Below are 17,004 nucleotides of genomic sequence, written 5' to 3'. Positions count from 1 at the left end.
TCTGACCCCACTGAGAGATGAAGGTCCTTAATTAATGATTTTTGGGGGATGGGGGTGAGGGAAGGATGAAGAAAGAATTTAGTGTTGGGGGTTATGCTAGCAGAAACAGAAAACCTAATAACAAAGGAAGACTTTGCAGAAGCTGCCAATGCCCTTCCTGAATCCTTTTCTTACTTTGCCTTGGCCCACAGGTTCACTCATGCCTTGTCTCCATCAGTTTCTTCTTACCATAGGTTAAGATATTCATTTTTGGAAAGCCCATGACTTTCTGCTGACTGTCCACTGGTTAGCAAGGTCAGGGAGGGTAATGGGTCTAATAAGCTCTTTCCATCTCTCAGGGCCCTTAGAATAGGGAACTGGAAGGCCAGCCACAAGTTTTAGTCCAATAACGGCTTATTTCTATGATGTTTACACATCCACCTTGTTGGTCATTAAAAGCCCTCCCCAATTAACAAACAGGCTATATTCCCAGAGTTAGTTTGTTAGCTAGTCTGGAAGTTCCCTCCCAGAAACAATGTTATGTTTATGTTTTCAGGGAAGTTCAAAATAGCCTAATTAAATAGAAAAATGCCATACCACATGAGTTCCCACTGTTTGACAAAATACATTCCAAATTGACTGTGAAGCCAAGGGAACCCCCCCCCCCCACTCCTTCCACTTCCTTGCCAAGATAGTGGTTTCCTTCCCATTGCATTTAGGGGATTTTCATTTCTCCTCCCCCATTCCTTACTGTGACAACAGAGAGGGATTTCAGCAAAGGTGCCCAGAATTCCTCCCTCTGGGAGGAGTAGACCCCTCCTGGACCATCTACATGGATAAGCTTCTGCTCTGGCCAAGGCCTCTCCCTTTGCTCGGAGGGCCCTACCCAGAAATTCTCTTAGACCAGGTTTTTGTCAGTTCCACTTCTCTCCTCAGATTACCCCAGTACTTTTAGGCCATAGCCACGTAGTATCTGATTATATTCTGCCCTGGATCATTCCCTAATTTTTCACAATTCTTAACACCCCAAGACATAGAGAGTTCCTTAGTCATGTGTATCCCCTCAGAGCAACTAACATACATCTTGGCATCAGGAAGGCTCTGGCTCTTGGTGCTGTCTCCAAGTGAGAGATGACTCCCATTTCACATCTCACTGTCGCCTCCTTCCCCCAACCCTCCTACTTGGGTTCCTTGTTTCTACTCCAAGAGATGACACTGCGACTTGTATTATATTCTTAAAAATCAGAGCAGTCTGTTTACTCTAAAGTTCACACCTCAGAAAAACACAGGGTCAAAGTCCTTGGATAGAAGAAAGGGAAGAAGGGACAACAGTCAGGCACAGGGAGAAAGGGAAGCCTAGCCCAAGACATCAATCTCTCATGAAAAGTCAAGCACAGCCTGGGGCCAGCTCCAGCCCAGCTGATCCCTCTGCTCCCTGACTGGGCATTGTCTAAAATGTCCAGTGAAGAGAGGCGGCCAGTAGACAGCAGCTCCCACCCATTCTGCCAGAGGAAGGGACTAAGGTCTTCCCATTCTTCTAAGCATTAAGGTTTGGGAGAAAGAGAAGAACCAGGAAGCAGGGCAGCCTGGCTATCCATCCAGAAGTTTAAGGATGCTCTCCCGCTCCTTCAGCGTCTTCCAGGCCTGGTCTTTTTCCTTCTTGGTGGGAGTCCTTTTCTTTTGCCGGGCAGCCATGATCTTCCGAAAAGCATCCATGACCTCGTTGTCTGCCATGCGTACCCGCTGCCTCAGTTCCTGACGATTCACTTCTTCTTTGGCCAACCTAAAAAGACCACAACATTGTTCAGTCCTATTGGTGAGTATCCCCTGACTCTTCTTCAAAATCCCCCCAAAACTCTTCCCAGTCTGAATCACATCAGTTCACTACTCTGGTCTACACCCAACACAGCTGAGCTCTCCAGGTTCCATTCCACTCAAAATAACAAAACAAAAACAAAAAACTGAAAGAAAAAAAAAACAACCCAATTCTAGTCAACCACTTAATTAAAAACAGAACAATTCGAAACAGCCCAAGATTCTGGTCAGAGTCATGGGCTTCTTCATGAAGCAATCATAGAAGCAGTCCAGTGAAACCTCTAAATCCCTTCTCAGATTAAAAGCATAACATACAATACAAAGGATTCCCAAGCAAATAAGAAATATTTGAAGACATCAAATATTAAAATAAACACAAAGTTCAGTGACCTGAGGTAAAGAACTGCTATTTCAAGGGGATCTGAAAACTGTCAAGTTTTACATTCTTGTCCTTGTTTTCTTGCTTAAACCATAAATACATTGAGAGGAGAGAAAGTCCTTTTCCAGACATGCAATACATGACCAGCCGAGTGGCCTAGCAATGCCAGAGGACCCAGACCAGTCTCTTCTCTCAGCAAAGTTTCAGTCTGCTCACTTCTAGAATGGACTATTTTTTTTAAGGCAATGGGGTTAAGTGACTTGCTCAAAGTCACACAGCTAGGTAATTATTAAGTGTCTGAGACTGGATTTGAACTCAGGTCCTTCTGACTCCAGAAGCACTGCTCTATCCATGACATCACCCGAAAGGACTATTAAAAGTCACTCACAATTTCCTAGAAATTCAAATTCTAACCCAGATTTTGATATTAATTAACTAAGTGACATCAGTCAAATCACTCTTCTCTGGACCTCAGTTTTCTCCTAAGAAAAATGAGGGGCATAAGATATCTGCACAGAGAGAAATGAGGGGAGATACAAAAGGGGACCCTGACCGATCTGTTACTATCATATTAAGCTCATCTGTATTAAAAAATAGTGCAAAGCAGAAGCTTTCTGCTCAGTTCTCCTCCCTGTTCTTCTGTGCCTTGAAATGTTTGATTATTGATCCTAATAAAAAAAGAAAAAAATGAGTAGGATGAAATACTGTAGGATGAAGTTACATGTTAAGTTTTTCTGTTTTTTCCTTTGAAGGTCACTGGGTAGAGAAGAGGGATATATATATATATATATATATATATATATATATATATATATATACAAACACACACACACACACACACACACACACAGAAACGACTATGATGTAACAACAAAAGATATCAACAAAACATTTTTAAAATGAGGGTTTTGACCAGATTAGGTCTAAAATCCTTCCAGCTTTCACTGTCAGGATTTTCTCCCACAATGTTATCCCCTGTTGCCCTTGCCAGAGTTATTACTAGGATGGATTGACTATAAATCTGCCCCATCTGCTCATGATTTCTAAAAACATCCAATATGCAGTTTGACACTACTTAGTAGGAACCCCCAAATATTCCAAACATTGATGATTCCATTTTGACGAGGTAGGTAGTTTCCACGAACTGATATGGCAAAAAAAATCATCACCTGGAAGCCCTATCTCTGCCCTTAACTGGGTGACAGCTCCTGCCACACAAAGCCTTTCCAACTCTGTAGAACCCACCAAGGTTTGTGATCCAATGGCAGTGACTTCTAGAATGAAGGGTCACCTCATCCCATCTTGAGGCATCACAAAGATCTCAGAGGGTATCTGAGAGCAGCTTATATTCACCTAGAGACAACCCTACTGAGGTGGGTGGCACACGACCACCCAAGGTATCTATCAATGCAGAGAACTGACCTAATGACCAAATAATAACCATGCCTAATAACAAGCAATGACTCAAGCTCACCTGAGGAGATCATGCTTCTTGGTTCGGTTGTGGGCACTGAGGGCCTTCAGTTCAGCCTGCCGCTTCCTCAGCTCAGCAAGGACCTCATCCTCTGAGTCCTCAGCCGGTCTGTCCTCGGACTCCAGCAGGCCCTGGGCTATCAGCTCCTCCTTTATTCGTCCCTCCAGAGACTTGGTATGGGGGACGCTGTGGATGGATCAGACAGATGGTCACCATCACCTAAGCTTCCCATCCCGGCTCCACCCTCATCCATCAAAGGAGCAGCCCTGTGTTCACAGAAAATCAACTGCTTCCTGATTTAGGTGGCAGCTGTAGATCCTGTTCAGGGCCTCTCGCCCCTGTCTTGTTCATTGGAGGCCTTCCTTCTTCCAGTCAGAGACCCATGGGGGGGGGGGGGAAGAACCAGAGAGGGGAATACTTCTCACCTGAATGGCTTGTTCTGATTTCGAGGGGAGGTACTGGCTCCATCAGCTCCAGACTCCTTGCCAGACACATCTGGGATAGGGGAATCTTCCATGGGGGAGATGATGTTTTCCTAGAAGACCATGAAAGCAAGGTGACTCCAGACTCACCACGCTCAGGTCTGCGCCTACACTAGTCACCTCCTCCCTAGCCTCCCAGTCTTTGACAGATCATCCTTTCCACAAATCACAGCACTGCTCTCTAAAACACCCTGCTCTTGTCTAACTTTCTCCAGAAAAGTCTTCCTATACTAAGAGCAAGGGTTCTGGCCTCTACAATCACTGCAGCAAACACTCTCTTCTGTAAAAAATAATGCTTGAATAGAACAAGTTTTTCAGCCTTTTCTCGAGCATCTATGTCCTCCTTCCATTAGGCCATGATCTCCAGGGGACAGGAACACCCCAACTCTTCCAATGACTTTCCAGGACAATTGCAGTCCCATGAGGTTACATGCTCAAGTTTAAGACCACAGACCTAGAAGTGAAAGGGACTTCTAGTCTAACTCCCTCATTTTATAGATGAAGAAACTAAGGGCCACAACAGTTAAGTGATTTGCCAAAGGGCACCCAGGGAGTGAGAGGCAACATTTGAAACTAGGTGCTTTTATCCAAAGCTAGAGCTTCTTCTCATGTCAAACTGCCTTGATCTCAATTGGAGCCCACTGAACTATAGCATCTTGGGATCCCCAGCAGTCTGGATTCTCACCTCCACCAAAGCCTGAAGAAGCCGTTGAGTTAGAGGGCCAAAGGGACACCCATCTTCAGGCTGCTCATGCTGGGCCTCTGACTTCTTAAGCAATGCATCCACATCTGGAACCAGAGAGTTAGGTGGATCATTAGGCACAGTTGAGATATTTTCTTTGGATCTTACAAGGATGAGGAGGAAAAAAGTAAACTGACTAAACTAAGGAGAATACCTTTAGTGTCCAGTTCAGTCAATGGTCCCATAATGCCTTTCTTCTTGTCTGCTACAGCTGCCGCCCGGGCCCCATCCTTCTGTTCTTCCAGTAAATCCTCTTGGGCCCAGCGTTGGGAATAGTGCTTCCCCAGAGGCGGGATCTGTATGGAAAAAGCAACCAACCTCAATAGGATGAGAACCAATCAAACCAAAGACTTATGGTTTTTCCTTCCTTATTCAATGTTTTTCAGAACCAGAGCTTGAGGTGGTCTAAGCCTCTGACACTCCCTGCCCAAACAGGGTCCGACAAGGGGCGGTGCTGAGAAGGGTCTACCTTGTAATGCTCAGCCTCATCTTCTGGGGGCTTCAGCAGCTCTTCCAGCGTTCGTACTTCCTCACTGGTGATGTCAGCACAGTACGGCTCCACGGAAGCCCAGAACCTGGGAGCAGAGCCTGGCCCTGAGCACAGACAGTCCCCTCGCCTATTATCAGCCACTGTATTAAGTACCTGCTTATGGGTGGCCCCATTCTACATGCTTATTATCACAGAGAACAATGATAGCCCCCAGGAAATCAGAATCCCCCCTAAGGTCCCTCCCGATTCCTGATAACCCATTCCCTTGACTTCTCCCAGCCCTGCACCTGTTAGGAGCATCATTCTTGGGAATCCGTGGCACATCAATGGGGTCATCTGTGAACTCATATTCTTGGATCTTGGGCTGAAGGTTCTTGGACTTGGGCCGGCCAGGCCCAGGCCCGGGCCCATGACCTGCCTTTCCTTCAAGCTTCTGTTTTTTGGGCTTGCCATGTTTTGCGGGGGCTCCTAGTTCATGATCCCGGCCCAGCTTCAGGAATCGCCGGTCACCTTTCTTATCTTGCCAGTCGGTCAGGATCTGAAAGACAGACAGATACCGTATTTCCCCATGTATAAGATGCTCCCGTGTATAAGATGCACCTTAATTTTGGGGCCCGAAATTTGAAAAAAAATGTATTACATAAAGTTATTGAACTCAAGTTTTATTTATCATGAAATTCAAGGACCTTCTGCTCATAACTTTCAGGCATCTTTTGGGCAAGTCTGGTGTGTATGTGCATGCTTAGTCCATTCTGTTTCATGAACCTGAAGCACCATTGTGTTGTCCTTTGAAATCAGTAACTTCCTTTTTATTGGCAATTCTTCTGGCCTCCTGCTGAACCATCTTTGTGGACACAGGAATTCCATTGGCCCTTTGCTCTTCAATCCATCTCTTCCATTCTCTCTCTAACTCAGGCCATTTGGCTGACTTGCCTCTCATGCCCTTCTTCTGCCAGGGCATTTTCAGTAGGTTTCTTCTTTCAGTAGCCAGTCTCAGATTGTTTTCTTAGTTGGAGGAAGACCAAACTTACACTCAGCAGCATGATTTCCATTCACTTTTGCAAACTGGATCCTTTTAACTTGAATTCAGCATTGTACGAAAATCTTTTCTGAGCCAATTCTGGGCAGAACGTAGCAAAACGTAACCTAATATACCAGTAACAAATGTGAAACAATGAGCGCAAAGACAAGAAGTGTGGAAAAAGAGGGGAAATACAAGTAAAAAAATCAACAATGAGCACAAACACAAAGACAGCAAGCAGGAAATGCAAGTAAGAAAACCTACAACAATAAACACAAAGACAACAAGCGGGAAATACAAGTAAAAAATCTACAAAAGATGAGCACAAAAATAAGTGCAAAAAAGCGGAAAATGCAAGTAAAAACATCTACAACCGCTGTATAAGACAAACCCAGTTTTTAGACCCCAAATTTTTCAAAAAAGGGTGCATCTAATACACGGGAAAATATAGCAAATTACTAAGGCAAAGCAGTCAATAGAATTATTTTCACTCCAAGAAAAGCTGTAATCTAAGGGACATAAGCCCTCAAAAATGTGCTGCTGGTTACCTAGTGATATGAATTACAACTCAGATATTCATCTTGACAGCCTTCCTAGGCATTTATGACCCCATGTTGTGATGGCACTTCCCTCCCCAGCACTCAGCACTGGGTATCTATACAGTTTTTACATCTGGTCTGCCTTCCAAGTGTGTAAACTTTCTTTGTCTTTCCTAATTCCCCAAAGCATCTACACCCACAGCATGGAAAGGCCTCTAGAGCCACGGGGTGGCAGAGCAACACCTGCCTGCTCCGGTCCTACTTGGCCAGGGATGAGTTAAAGGAAGGAGTCACCTGGGTCTCAGCCTCCAGCACCCGAAGACGTCTGCTGGCCGAAGACAGCAGGTTCTCCAGCTCTAGCTGCAGGGTGTCGAGCTCCTCGATGCCGATGCCATCATCTTCTGAGCGGGCCAGCACGGCCGTGTAGCGGGGACATACCTTCAAGTGGTCCACGGACTTGAAGTCATGGAACTGCAGGGGGCAGTCCTTGAGCTCACTCATGGTCCTTGTATGCTCTAAAGGGCTGGAAAGGAAAATAGTCAATTGGCCAGAAATGGGAGAGGTGTGGCCCAGGAGGTGGACCAGAAATGGGAGGTGGGCCCTCCAGTGTGGACATAGTATTTCTCCTCCCCACTTCTCATTCTTCAGTCTCTTTTCTCCAAAGCTGACCATAATTCTCCCCCTGCTTTACTATCACCAGCTGTGGCTCTCACAGGGTTCCTGTGCTTTCTACCTCACCCAGGTTATTTCCTGCTCCCTTTTCCCTAATTCCCTTTTCTTTTTCATTCTTCAACCCATAAGCATCTGTGCTTAGGCACTGTGCTAGGGAACAAGAATATTAAAGATAAAAATTGTTTTTGCCCTTGAAGAATTAATATGGTACTAAGGAGAAATTACACACATACACACACTGTATATGGCATATATGTTTACATGTATGTAAATGTGTATATATACATATATATATATATATGGTATATGTCTGTATGCAGATAAACTCTAAAAATATACAGAACAAACAAAAATTCATTTGGGGTATAGAGCAATACCAACTTTTGCAGGAGTTGGCATTTCTGCTGACCCTGAGGGACACCTTTGTGAAATCATAAAGACATCATGGCAAGTGCTGGGAAGAATATGTAAGGCAAGTTGGGCTGGGGTGTCTGGGAGGCCACATGCCAGCGGAAGAAGAATGAACCTAAAGGCATTTAAATGCCAGCAGAGGAGTCTTCTTCTAACCTAAGGCTATAGAGAGTCACAGAAGTTTCCTTTGTATGTCAGAGAACGTGTGAGTAAATGCAAGAGGACAGACTTGAGAAATATCGGAGGTAGAATTGCCAGGTCTTGGCAACTGCTTGAATATGAGATGTAAGAAAAGGAGGAGCTGGGAATGAGTTCAAGGTTTTGAACATAGATAACCAGAAGCATGGTGGGGTTTTGTACTTACTTGTCTCTAAACACAGTTTCCCCTTAGTAGGATGCAGTTGACTCCCAAATACCAAAGTAAGAGGTAGCATGGCCTAGGGAATAGAGCACTCACCAGAAAAAAAGGGAAGACAGGAAGAGGAATGGGTCTATGCAAAGTTAATACATTATGTTCCGGACATCCTGGAGAAGTTATCTTGCACGTAACTAGTGAGACACGGCTGGATGTGAGAAAGATTGGGGACCGGATAGCAAGGGCCTTGATGACAAGGAATCTAATCCTTCCTTCCCCACCCTCCATTTTTCAGAGAAAACCAATTGTCCAGGGTCCCACAACTAATGCCTACAGAAGAACTCGGATCCACCTGACCCCAGGGACAGTGAGTGCTCTATCCAACAGACCATGCTGCCCTGGAGACTGGAGAGTCAGCTGCATCCTCCTGAGGGGAGATAATATGTACACACATAAGTAGGAAATACATGTATATACATATATACATATATACATATATATATATATATATATATATAATAAATACAAAGTAACGTGGGGAAGGGAGAGACTACAACCAGGAGAAATCAGGAAAAGCCTTTTTTAAGAGGCGAGAGGGATGAAAGCTGCTGATGTCACCAAGAAGGGATATGAAGAGAAGTGAACCTCCGAGGGCACCGAGGATGGCACTCCGGCTGGACAGGCGCCACCCGGGCCACAAGGCATCCATGGCCAGGCAGTCCGAGACCCTTCGGCTTCCACCTGGCTATCTACTTGCGACCTCGCATCTCTTCCCTCAACTTCCTCCCTTGGCACGGTATTCAAACTCAAGAATGCCAGGGCTTCTGCCCGTCAACCGCCCCCCAAGAGGAGCCCCAGCCTGGGTGCAGAGGGGGCCGCCACTGCCCGGCGACGCCCCGCTCCGGGCAGGAGGGTCGCACGTGGCCACGCGTGCTCCACGAGCCGCGGCCCGGGGGGCCTGAGGGCCCGAGGGGGCGGGGACGAAGGAGGGGCTCCGAGGCCCGGGCCGGGGGCGCCTCCCGCCCCTCCCCCACGCCCCACGCCCTCGCCGCGGTCCCGCCTCCACCTTCACGGCCCGGGCGCTCGCTCTCCGGATGCACGGGGCGCGCCCGCCCGGCCTCGGGCCCTCGCCGGTCGGGATCCACGAGCGACGCTAACCGCCGGCCCACTGCGGCCCGGGGTGCACGGGGGGCCGGGCCCGGTCCGGGCGAGGCCGCGGAGCCGCGGGGCTCGGGCCTGGGCAGCGGCAGACCGCGGGCGGGAGGGCGGGGCCGGGGCCGGAAGGGGCGGGGCGAGCGCCGGCCTGGCCCGCGCCTAATATGGAGCCAGCGCGGCCCGCCGGGCCCTACTTTCCGGCGCAGACGGAGGGGGGGGGGGAGACGGGCGGAGGGTGCGGGAAGGGCAGGGGAGGACGGCCGGGACGGAAGCTCCCGCGGCCGTGGCGGGCGCCGCGGAGATGGCCGAGGCGCGGCCGAGGGAGAGCCCGCGCAGGAGCCGGGGCAGAGAGGAGCATCCGGCGTCACGCGGCGCCGGCCACCCCTGCCCCCGCGGCGGCGGTGGTAGCGCCCGGGCCCGGCTCCCGGAAGAGACGGCGCCCCGGAGCCAGGGCAGCCCGGCACTTCCGCTTTCCGGCCGAGCCAGTACCAGCGATGGTGAGAGCCGGGGGGTCCCCGGCGGGGCCCGGGGCTGGGGGACGGGGGCGGCCTCGCGGCGGGGCGGGAGCCGAGCGGCCCGGGGAGGTGCCCAGGAGGGGGCTCGGCAGAGCCGCAGGGGCGGGCGTGGGGCCGGGGAGGAGGGGGCCGCCGCGGAGCCCCGCGCCATCCGGGCTGTGCTCTCCCCGCAGACTGCCACTCTCCGCCCCTACCTGAGTGCCGTGCGGGCCACGCTGCAGGCCGCCCTCTGCCTGGAGAACTTCTCCTCCCAAGTGGTGGAGCGGCACAACAAGCCCGAGGTGGAAGTCAGGTAGGAAGGGCCGGCCGGCCGGGCCGGGCCTCGCAGCCCGACTCGGCACTTCCCCTTTCTCCGTACTTGACACGGCCAGCCAGAGAGCACCAGCGTTCGGGATCAGACGCCCGAGGACCTTGGCCGTGGCCGCGCCCGGCAGGCCTCAGCCCCCTTGTTGGCAGCTGGGTGGGAGGAGGACCCGAGTCCAGATCCAGCCTCAGCCGTGGGGCCGGGGACGAGGCGCTGAATGCATTGCCTCACATCCAGGACCCTCTTTGACGGGCCTGATCCGTATCCGGTCACTGGACCCGGGCGGCTCCAGAGGAGAAAGTGAGGCTGGAGGCCTGGCATAGCATGCCCTCCGTCCCCCTTCACCCACGGGTCATGACACCGCCCTCCTGAGGTCATGGCCGCCTTCTTGAACAAAGTTCTTAACTCGTATAGCTGATCACTTCGGTTCAGCTTTTGAAGCATCTGTGCAAGTTAGCTAGACTTGTCCACCTTCTGCTTTATCTTAGTTGGTGATTTTAGGACCTATTGTGGGGTCTTCTGGACTATGCTGTCCATCCAGTGACAGTGGAATCTTTGCCACTACATTTATAGGAGTAGCAAAGAACTCCTGTTACAGCCTGTGACCATCAGCAGGAATGAGAAGGAAAAGGTTCTCATCGAGGGTTCCATCAACTCTGTCAGAGTCAGCATCGCTGTGAAACAAGTAAGTTGAACACATCAGGACTATTTAAAACTGGAGACTGGGGGGCAGCTAGGTGGCACGGCGGACCCTGGAGTCAGGAGCACCTGAGTTCAAATCTGGGCTCAGATACTTAAATAATTACCTAGCAGTGTGATCTTGGGCAAGCCACTTAACCCCACTGCCTTGCAAAAACCGAAAAAAAAAACAAAACAAAACTGGAGACTGGGGTTAGAAATTCTGCATGACATGGAGGACATAGGGCCCTGAAATCAGATTGTTGAGAAAAAAAAACCAGTGAAATGGAACAGATTGATATGTTCTGGGACCCAACTGCTTTAGAAAGGTAATCGCTATGGAGTCAGATTAGATTCTTTCATAAAATAAGTAGCAAATTGAATCTTTTCCAGTTGTTAGTTTTTACAAGTTATAATGGGTAGAGCCCCAGTAGTAGAGTCAGAGCTGCATGTCGGGCTTGTGGACTTGGGCAGGTCACAGACAAAGGTTTTGTTTTTGTGAGCCTCAATTTTCCTGTACATAAATTGAGGATAATACTTTTCTTACTTTGCAGGACCAAATGAAATAGTTGAACATAATTTGTAAACATAAAATGAAATGTAAATACATATCATTTTCTAACATATTACAAATTCAGATATATTTTAGTATTGTGGTACAAAATGGATAAGACTGATCTCTTTTCCCATTTTCTGGAGCCAGGCTTTTTGACTTTTTTGTGGAAGAGAAGAATAGTAGGTGATGTAGTAGAGTGCTGGGCTTGGAGTCAGAAAGACTTTTTTCCCTGAGTTCAAATCTGCCCTTAGACAAGTCACTTAACCCTGTTTACTTCAGTTCCTTCATCTGTAAAAATGAACTGCAGAGGAAAATGACAAACCACTCTGTTTACCAAGAAAACCCCAAATGGGGTCACACGGTGGCAGACAAATTGAAATAACTGAACAACAAAAGCTATATTTATACTTCATCTGAAGGAAATACAACTAGTTCCCAAGAACAAAAATTTCTCAGAGTAATTTTTGTAGTGCAATTACAACAGAAACCAGTGATATCAAAATGTTAAAACAAGTACATGGAACCCCTTTGTTCACATACTATTCTTAAATGGGGGGCAACTTTCCCTAATATACTTTATTCATTTTTGAAGCTTAGTTTCTTTCCTTTTGGTTTCCGGGACATTGCAAGGCACTGGCCTCAGAATGGCCAACCTCTGAAGGATTGGGATGTGAGACAGTGAGGGCCCAGTCATTGTGCTATTTATATCATCTTCTTGTGCTGGCTTTCTGGAAACCTGGTTTTTATTGGTCTCTGCAGGCTGATGAGATTGAGAAGATCCTTTGCCATAAATTCATGCGCTTCATGATGATGAGAGCAGAGAACTTTTTCATCTTGCGTAGGAAGCCTGTGGAGGTAAGCTAGAGGCCTGAATCTGAAGCACTTAACCAGGGAGAATTTATCTATGATTGATGTGTCCTGGGTTCAGAACTTTGATAGGTTAATAAACCTTTCTGTTTTTCCTGACTCAAAATGTGTTTCTCCTTTTTTTTTATTTGCTCATTTGTCCACCTGTCTCCATGACACGTGAGAATTTTCAGTGGGATAGACCAGTATCTTGAGACAGCATTTCATTCATTCCAAGATTGTTCCTGGATCAATGATCGTTTCTGATATCCCCAATCTTGACTAGCTAAAGGCCAGACATCACCATCTTGAAATCTTCCTTCTGGCAGTAGTCAGTGAATTTTCTTTTCTTTGGCTGGGAAGGAAGGGTATTATTTATCATAGGCTTAGGAGAAGCCATTCTTACAGCTTAATGACTGGGTGTATTACAAAGAGGCATATGTGCCTAATCTAGTTGGGGAAATGTAAAAGTTTTCAGTTTTGGTTTTATGCACTATCTCGTTCAGTCTTTAGATCACTGAGGTATTCATTTCCCCATCTTACAATTTAAGAATCTAATGCTTTGAGGGGTTGGTTTGCCCCATTGGCACTTGGCTAGCTGGTAAGAGGCTGCTCTGAGATCTGAAGCTCCTGGCATTCTCACTTCAGTGCCATTCCCATTACACCATTCTGTCTGGTGATGGCAGCACTGCCACTACAGAGATTTTTCATCTTAATCTCAGGCAGCTAGGTGGTACAGTTGATAGAGCACCAGTCCTGCAGTCTTAAGGACCTGAATTCAAATCTGGCCTCAGACATTTAATACTTACTTAACTCTGACCTTCAGCAAGTCACTTAACCCCACTGTTTTGCAAAAACCAAAGGAAAAAAAAATAAGGATTTGAAGTCTTAGGAATCATTTAATCTTACCCCCATCATTGTGTATGTGAGAAAACTGAGACCATGTGAATTTAAATGATTTAATCAGGGTTGCTCAACTCCTCTGACTCCACATCTAAAACTCTACCAATATTCATACTGTTTTTCAGTGTCTCTATAAAATTTGTATAATTTAGATCTGTAATGCCCTATGATTCTGTGGTAGATGGAGTAACAGTTACTCCAAAAATAAGATTTAAGAAAAAAAAGGCTATAACTTTCTAGGCAGAATATAAGATTAGTGCTAGTGAAAAGAATTATTATTTAGGATGACCCTTATGTCATGATCAATTTGAGAATACATTTCTTCCCTCCAAATCACAATTTATCCTGAGATATCTCAAAGATAAGTGCACTTGAGGGTTCACTACCCTCACAAACCCCCCAAAAGTTGAAGGATAAATTAAGCTTGTGAGGAGGTTGGGTTTCAATATTATTGCAGCAAATAAACTGCTCATTTTTTCCTGTTTGTTTTTCTGTTCTCAGGGTTATGATATCAGTTTCCTGATCACAAACTTCCACACAGAGCAAATGTACAAACACAAACTGGTGGACTTTGTGATCCACTTCATGGAGGAGATTGATAAGGAGATCAGTGAAATGAAGTTGTCGGTCAATGCTCGTGCTCGTATTGTGGCAGAGGAGTTCCTCAAGAATGTGAGAATATTGAAGACTGTGGCATAGGAATCAGATCGCCTTTTTTAGTAGAAAGATGTCTAGAAAATGGAATTTCTTCCCAGAACAATTACTAGGGATGGAAGGAAACCCTACTGCAACCAGTTGCTTTAGGCCTGGGTCTGGAGAGGTTACTCTTGGTAACCTCATCCCAGCACCTCAAAATATTCCTATCCTGGAAGTATTTATCTAAGTAATATTCTACAAAGACAGAAGAGAGGGGTGACCATGGTTTGCCAAGCTTGATTTCTGCAGCTAGTTTTTAATCTATTTTCATTTACTCCTCACAGAGTTGTCTATTTCTTTATAGTTCTAGGGACCTTTTTAAGGGAAGACCTACTCCAGACAGTGTAATAGCACTGGGTGGGTGTGGGTGTACACATGTGCATCTCAGAGGACTTCGTCTTTTGGTGTGTTCAGAAGTCCAAATACTATTGTATTTATTAAGCCTAGAAAAGTGTAGACCCTGTCCAGAAGTTCACTTTGCTAAAAATGACAATACGACTAGTTTCTCCCGGGATTTAATTAGAACTTGTGCTGTCTGCAGAAAATAGATGTAATAAGCACAGCTCTAGAAATGAGAGGCTCAGTTCAACAAATATTTATTGCACTATGTACAGGTACCTGGGGAGATGGCAAGATGTATAAAATAATCCCTGCCCTCAGGGATTTTACATCTGGTAGCTTTGAATCCCTCATTATGTACTTATTTGTTGAACATCCCAGGCTGAGGGTGAAACAGTTCATTCAACTTCTATTTCATCATTTCAAGGATCCAGGACTTCATCTGTGTGGACACTTGACCGAGGCAATGTGCTCTACCTTAGTCGTGTACCTGAGTTGCTGTGGCTAAAAAATACACTGATATGACCATCTGATAGCCAGCCCCTTAGGAATAGATAAGCTTCCTTTTGATGGCAGATTTTATTATCACTGACTCTTTGAAGCTTTTCCAGTCCGCTGGTGTCAACTTCAAGGACCTGAGGGCCAGCCTTACCTTGAAAAGATGTAGCTGAAGGCTTTGATGTTGGGATCAGTTAACAGCCCTTTGTTAGCATCCACTGTCTATGGTCTAGGCCTTGTGGGGAAATTAGATGAGAAAGATTTCTGTCATCATCAGAGTTCCATTTCATGCTGCCACCAATGCAGAGGGCCACTGGCCCTTCTTCCTGAAGTCTGTGTTTTGCTGTGTATGACCTTAAAACAACTCCAGGTTTAGTTGTCCACCCTCTGGTAACAAATCTCCAAATTAGACTGGACTGATATTTGGTGACAGCCTGCCACCAGACCTCTGCTGGATCTGGTTGGCCTGATGTCATTCTGGCTAGAACAGAAGATGGGGCATTCAAGCACCCAGGGACCCTCAGCATAAAGGAGGGGCCTCAGAGTTGGATGTTGGCAGTGGGGTAACCAGTGAAATATTAAATCCTGGGTCCATGAATTAAAGAATGTGGGTCTGTGATCCTTGGTCACCCAGGACAGGACCCACAGTAGGAGCTTTATTAAGTGTTTGCTGAATAAGCAATGTCTAATTGGGGGAGGGGAGAGGTATATTGGATAGTGGAAGAGGGAGAATGTAGTGCTAACCTCAACTTCTCCTTTTGTTTTCTTTTCAGTTTTAGAGTCTGCCTGAACCGTTGGCTGCTCCCTCTTCTCATCCTTTCTCCCAAGCTGCCCTGTAGAATGGAAGCTGCCCGAGAGGGATGGGACTTGGGGATGTGGGGTGCAGACCAGAGAGCTTGCTATTGGAAAGAGAAAACGGCAGGAGACCTGCAAGACCCAGTGGGTCAGCCTGGCCTTCAGTGTTCAGTCCCCTGGGCTGGGACAGGTTTTTTTTTAATGTCTTGAAATTTAAAATTCTGTGCTTGTAGGACACTGTAACCTTTTGTCTTTTTTTTTTTAAACCAATGCAACCACCTCCAGTTGCTTTACTGGTCGCTGTGGGTCTGGGCGGGCCTGGAGCCAAAAGGTGACTGTGGCTTTCCTTCCCCCCCCCCCCCCTCCAGAATTGCAAGGGAGAGAGGCTTAAGGCTGCCCTTTCTCTTTCTCCCCAAGGCCTCCTTGGTCCTGGGTTGGGGAGAGAGGGAAGGGGGAGGGTGGAGCTGATGAGGCGCTGCTACCTTAATGGCCAGAGGTAGGAGAATAAGGCCCTGATTGTGCCCAGGAGCTCCCTGGAGCCTGGAGCAGAGGCAGGTTCTGGCTCCATCATCCTGGAGGGGAGGAGCCTCTGTCGAGATCTGCCTCCTGGGGGGTCCCTTGCTGCCCATGTTAGAGGTGGTGAATCCTTCCCTGGTAATTGCCCGGTCAGTCTGGGCACCCACCCCTTTGCCTGCCCTTGGTTCTTCTGCTCTTGCACTCCATGTGACTTCATTTGGTGACCTCACACCCCATTAAAATCTTTTCCTGCCCCCCGAGGGGCTGCATGACGACTGCTGTGTGTGTGTGAGCTGGGGCCGCAGGTGTGGCTCTGGGGGGTCGCTCAACCCGGGGCCACCTTGGCCCCCCGGGGCCCGGGCGGGGGCCGCGGGGGGAGTCCGAGCCGGCCTCGGGCCGGGCGCCTCCCCTCCCCCACTATATTGTGCCCCGGGAGGCGTCGCCATGGCGACGCGGGCAAACACACGGCGGAGCCGCGGCGGCCGGGCGGGCTCCATGCAGGGACTGGAGGCGGCGGTGCTGGCGGCTGGGGAGCTCGGGCCGGCCTGCCCGGGGCGCCCTCCTTGGCTGGCGGGGCAGGGGGCAGCCGGCGGGCAGCTGCCCGAGGAAGGCTGGCCGCGGTGCCCGGGCGCCCTGGAGCCCCGCGTGCGCCTGCCCCGGCCCTGGCGCCCGGGCGCCTGCGGGGACCCGGGGCGGCTGCGGGCGCCCTCCTCGTCCCGCCTGCGGGCGCTCTTCTGGCCCCGGCCCGCGGCGACGCCCTGGGACGCCCCGGCCGCGGGGCCGCAGACGCCGGGGGGCCCCGGGCCGCGGGCCGCCCCCGAAGCCCTCGGGGGCCCGGCGGGGC

General features: G+C 48.5%; 2 protein-coding genes across 5 annotated transcripts; one reads left to right on the top strand and one right to left on the bottom strand.

The window, feature by feature from the left end:
* Positions 1-686: 686 nt before the first annotated feature.
* Positions 687-9,606, bottom strand: TADA3 (transcriptional adaptor 3). 4 transcript variants are annotated; one of them, XM_074198621.1, is made up of 9 exons: positions 9,005-9,283; positions 7,216-7,444; positions 5,649-5,899; positions 5,341-5,488; positions 5,026-5,167; positions 4,815-4,918; positions 4,073-4,182; positions 3,648-3,833; positions 687-1,762 (listed from the first exon to the last, which is right to left on the bottom strand). In XM_074198621.1, the coding sequence occupies exons 2-9, from the start codon at positions 7,420-7,422 to the stop codon at positions 1,570-1,572; spliced, it is 1,341 nt and encodes a 446-aa protein (XP_074054722.1). In that variant the 5' UTR covers positions 7,423-7,444; positions 9,005-9,283; the 3' UTR covers positions 687-1,569. The 4 variants fall into 4 exon arrangements, with proteins under 4 accessions (XP_074054722.1, XP_074054719.1, XP_074054721.1 ...); XM_074198620.1 differs by lacking the exon at positions 9,005-9,283 and adding an exon at positions 9,426-9,606 and having other exon boundaries at positions 688-1,762; XM_074198618.1 differs by having other exon boundaries at positions 7,216-9,283.
* A 67-nt stretch (positions 9,607-9,673) lies between these two features.
* ARPC4 (actin related protein 2/3 complex subunit 4) lies at positions 9,674-15,887 on the top strand. Its single transcript, XM_074198617.1, has 6 exons — positions 9,674-10,011; positions 10,203-10,321; positions 10,907-11,018; positions 12,327-12,422; positions 13,818-13,988; positions 15,623-15,887. Exons 1-6 carry the CDS (start codon positions 9,679-9,681, stop codon positions 15,626-15,628), a joined length of 837 nt encoding a protein of 278 aa, XP_074054718.1. The 5' UTR covers positions 9,674-9,678; the 3' UTR covers positions 15,629-15,887.
* Positions 15,888-17,004: the final 1,117 nt, after the last annotated feature.

Source organism: Macrotis lagotis, chromosome 8 (assembly GCF_037893015.1).
Source record: "Macrotis lagotis isolate mMagLag1 chromosome 8, bilby.v1.9.chrom.fasta, whole genome shotgun sequence".
Taxonomy (NCBI): domain Eukaryota; kingdom Metazoa; phylum Chordata; class Mammalia; order Peramelemorphia; family Peramelidae; genus Macrotis; species Macrotis lagotis.
The sequence above is the reverse complement of the archived record's forward strand: the minus strand, read 5'-3'. Positions and strand labels throughout refer to the sequence as shown.

Coding starts and splice junctions, on each gene's coding strand:
- TADA3 (XM_074198618.1), bottom strand. CDS start 7,593: ATGGTCAGCTTTGGAGAAAAGAGACTGAAGAATGAGAAGTGGGGAGGA. Junction 5,168..5,340: donor ATGAGGCTGAGCATTACAAG/GTAGACCCTTCT, acceptor TTTTCCATACAG/ATCCCGCCTCTGGGGAAGCA. Junction 4,919..5,025: donor GACTGAACTGGACACTAAAG/GTATTCTCCTTA, acceptor CTCTGGTTCCAG/ATGTGGATGCATTGCTTAAG.
- ARPC4 (XM_074198617.1), top strand. CDS start 9,679: ATGGAGCCAGCGCGGCCCGCCGGGCCCTACTTTCCGGCGCAGACGGAG. Junction 10,322..10,906: donor AAGCCCGAGGTGGAAGTCAG/GTAGGAAGGGCC, acceptor CTACATTTATAG/GAGTAGCAAAGAACTCCTGT. Junction 12,423..13,817: donor TGCGTAGGAAGCCTGTGGAG/GTAAGCTAGAGG, acceptor TTCTGTTCTCAG/GGTTATGATATCAGTTTCCT.